Raw genomic sequence first — 4205 nt, forward strand, 5'->3', positions numbered from 1 at the left:
ATGTGCAAGTCAATGTCACTAGGAATAGGATATGCTACGATATGCCCCCTCGAAACCCCAAAATGATAGCACAATAACTAACTGAAATCCCGCGTATGCTCCAAATAAGGTTATCTCTGAGCTAGTGCCTATCTGGCTCCAGTTAGTACTAGGCACGGCTTTCTAAACGAGAGCAAAGTTAGTACCTCTTCTCACCTCAGGAAATGGAATTTCCAACTACCTGAATTGCCTTTCATCTACCCAGTGAATTCCTCTTAAGGGTAGAAGGCAACGCATATTAATGGTATTGAAAAAGAAACACTTGGATTGCATTATGAGCGTGGCCAAGAGCTAGTTAAGACTGCACCATCACTGAAGCCGCTCCTGATGTCGTTTCTACGAAGTCATCTATCCAACGTGCAACGTTTGTTGGCCAAGTTCACGAGAGCACAAAAATCCAACAACTCAGTCATTAGTGTCAAAACATGTTGGCGCTTTTTTGAACGACAGGGAGAAAGAAAGTGAAGCGTCCGATTGGAGTGACACTTCACATGTAACTGCGTCCAGACCAGTATCAGACCAGGTGAATGGTAGTACGAAAGCTTCGGCAACAATGTAGTCACTGCTACATGCGAAGGTCTTTCCTGTGTGATCACGCTTGTTATGCCAGTCCCTTGCTTTTGGGTTGGAAAACTTTTCAAACCTGGCTGGTACCAAGTCACGCGTATCTTAAGGTAGATGCATCCGCTTCAGATACAACCAAAGCCAATTGGGCGTCTGACTTCCTATCAAATCAGAGCAGGGAATCCTAAACTATTGAATTGTATTAATAAGGTCGTGAGCCCTGATTTTAGTACGAATGTCAACTTTCTGTTGTACACGCTACTTAAATTGGATAAGTAGCTCAAAAACTTTGGGCTTAAGTGTATCAGGGACTGTGGTACATAATAGACCAATTATCAAAAAATCTTTTACTATTGAACAAACTGGCTACAAAAAGGATAGATTGCCTCAATAATGGTTAAATACTTAAGCCAGAGGCTAGAGAGCGCAGACTTTTTGCTATAAAGCTGGACGTACCTTCGAAACATTCCCGGACCCACCTCGAATGACATCAGTCAGATTGTCACATAGCACCCGACTTTCAGAAGCTAAAAAAATCAAACAACAGCAACATAACTCACCGGGGAAAACTGACTGCACGTTTATTCCTGCTATGTGGATAAAGTGCAATACTTCAGAGATGTTGACACCCTATAAGTCGAAATGTATGCCATGTAGCAAGGTATACCTCCACAGTAAAACTGAATAAACTATTGGAGGCGTTGAAGACTCAGACAATGTCTTAAAGAAGTGAAAAAGGTTTTAGAAGCCACGCCTTGCAGTTTCTACTTGCTCCGAGCTTAACAATTAGGAGAGGCAGAACTTCGGCTATGGAACAGCACATCTGCTGCTTCTCCAGATGCCGAACTACTTTATTATCAACGAGGATAACTGTGAGACGATCAAAAAAGTGCGTGGAGTTTTTAGCATAGACAGTTCAAGTGACTTCTTCTGGTGTGATTTGTAGGGGCTTATCAAGTACACACAGTTGTTTACATGCGCGGGTTCTGAAGCAGAGGTAAGCATGCTTAGTCCATCGGTGAAGTGCCTCTTCTTCTATTATGCTCCCTTTTATTAGAAACCCTCATCCAATCATGTTTCGTTTAAACTAACATCTTTACGAGCCAATTTTAACCGCTTTACGTCTTCAGAGCTTTTACATCGAAAATCAAGATTTCGCAGGAAGTGTTGTCGAAAGGAATGGTATGGGAAGCGTCGCCAAAGTAGGAATTGTCAAAGGGACTATTCAAAAGTGCTTGCCAAAGAATGAGTGATGCAAAAATTATACTTTCCCCATTTCAATACCAGTAGTGAGTTGTCCATTCTGGAGGAAAGAACCAGAGGGGAAACTAGTGAGAAGGGGTCATAGAGGTGTAAGAGAGGGGCCAGGACAACATACTACCCAGTAGTAGACATGCCTTCGGAATGGATCTCTTTTTCTTGAAAAAACTTGAATAGAGGCATCTTTTCCAGTAGAAATTGATGGAGAAGAGGAAAAACATACAAATTGCCGCAGCAGTTTTCGACGTTGGGAGAGATGAGCAGTCGCCAAGGGAGAAGATGTTGTTAAACTTGACGTGTCGAAGAGTTTGTGGATCGACGTTGACGAAGTTGTTCATCTCAGAACTGGTCAAACCCGTCGCAGTGTTTAACACCTCCGGCGCGGTCATAGGTGGCGTGAGATGGAGAAAATCGTACTGCGATGAGGAAAGAGTAATTTGGTTCCATATCGCTGTCAGTTACAGGGAACATTCATAACTGATATAACTCAGACACAACCAACACCTACACGGAATAGTAAGTGCCAAGTGTGCCTCGCTCCTAGTAGCTGGTACGCATGTCGTGGGCTGGTTCAGATGCCACAGATCACTAAGGCGGGAGCAATAGCAATGCGTTCATGGAAGAACAGCGGGTCGTGATGAATGAGGCCACATAACCTACATCTGAGGATATCAACATGTGTAGGAGACTTCAAGTGCATTACGATATGCTAAAAGGATGCATTGTTCCTCAGTGGCAGGACGTTTGAATGGTTTCGAGGTCTCAAAGATGCTGGCACGTCTGTGCGTCAGTGGCGATCCCAGTTGAGAGTCCGCATCAAAACAGCCTTGGCTGTAAGCATCGAGCCGGAAAGTCTGTCTGGCATCGAACACCTAACTGTGGACGCAGAACCAACCGGTTGTAAAGAAATGGCAAACAAGGTGAATCCTCCCATCGATACAAGGATCACAAACCAAATATTGAGGAAAATGCGCGAATTGAAATGTCAGCTCTTTTGGCTTCCCGACAGGATGGATAAAATCACGTTTGACATGATTGGACACTCCCGAGACTACAACCCATCCGGCCGTCCCCAAGGTCACACCGAAACTGATGTAAGTCTCACTGACCAGCAGTTCGTTGCATCTATGCAAGGATAACGAAAGTACACCCAAAAATAGTTTATTTTCTAAATCAAAACTGACACAACCCAGACACCAATGCGACGCCGTGGACACCTCAGGATGTGCCTACATCCCTCCCTTCCCCCAGCTCTTCCGTACTCAGATTGAAAATCTCCCCTCCCTTCGTAATCTTACGAGAGCCCGTACTGATCCCCTTAGTAGTAGCAGGAAAATGAGTCCAAACAACCAAACAACTCATAGCAGTGATTGTGATTGTAAAGTACCGAGAAGCGCACATTACAAGTGAGGAGCGTGCTGTATCAAGTGAAGCTGTGCATTCTGAAGCATTGTTCTACTTCAATTTTCGGGATGTCGAAAAAGCAGTACAGTGAAAACTGCGGATATAAACGCCTTATTGTAGGTGACTGGTGGGGGAAAAAGATGGCTCAGTCTCTTTGGTTGTTTCTCCACTATTCACTCTCATCGCATTGTGAGCCTTCATCTCATCGAATGTCGGTTGAATCAGTCTACTCACAAACCGAACTCAACCCTATTCCAAAGATCAGAGGTCAGAGGTGTAAAACCTTGTCGGTGGGTTTGTAGCATGGCATTTGGCGAAGGTGAAACAGGCGAATCCATCGGCCAGAAGGACTTAAAACAGTTTGACTCTTGTGCTGAGCTGGGGGAAAAGAGAAGCATCAAGTTCTGGAAGGCTCCCTAATCCTAGCAACAATGTCGACCTATGGGTCCACATTGGCCAGAGTGTCAGGAATAACTTGGAGTCGTACTTAATGCGAACAATGGGTAAGACTTGACACCTGCACCGACGAGAGAGTTGTGAAAGCTAAGCAAGTTGATACCTCCCATCTCCCACTCGTTCGCATTAACAATGGCGCTTCCTTCACGTGCCGTATAAAACACACCGATGTGAAATAACTGCCTTTTGACTGACTGAAAGAATTAAGAGTGATGAATAAGGGATATAGTGTTGCATTATTCGCCAAGCGAACGAGCTTGTCGTTGGTCATTCCAAAATAATTCAAACACTATCCACCCTACCGAAGCCGAAGTTGTGGGGCACACACACCACTTTACAGCCACGAGGAAACGCTTAGTTTATAGGTAATGATTGTAACTGCAACTGTTCACAAAGAAATGTTTGTTGTGTAAAGGGTGAATAACACCTACAAATGAGGTCCATTTATTCTAATCAGCTTGATCCGGCTCTACCGACACATT

At 44.3% G+C, this 4205-nt stretch overlaps 1 protein-coding gene across 1 annotated transcript; it reads right to left on the reverse strand. All coding sequences in view use genetic code 11, as the record gives it.

The window, feature by feature from the left end:
• Nucleotides 1-728: 728 nt before the first annotated feature.
• Nucleotides 729-3225, reverse strand: EGR_07078 (Sulfide:quinone oxidoreductase; the record flags this gene model as incomplete). The annotated part of the gene is made up of 4 exons (XM_024496327.1): nt 729-764; nt 1060-1130; nt 2087-2279; nt 3097-3225. 4 exons carry the CDS (start codon nt 3223-3225, stop codon nt 729-731), a joined length of 429 nt encoding a protein of 142 aa, XP_024349254.1.
• Nucleotides 3226-4205: the final 980 nt, after the last annotated feature.

Source organism: Echinococcus granulosus (assembly GCF_000524195.1).
Source record: "Echinococcus granulosus chromosome Unknown EG_S00069, whole genome shotgun sequence".
NCBI lineage: Eukaryota > Metazoa > Platyhelminthes > Cestoda > Cyclophyllidea > Taeniidae > Echinococcus > Echinococcus granulosus.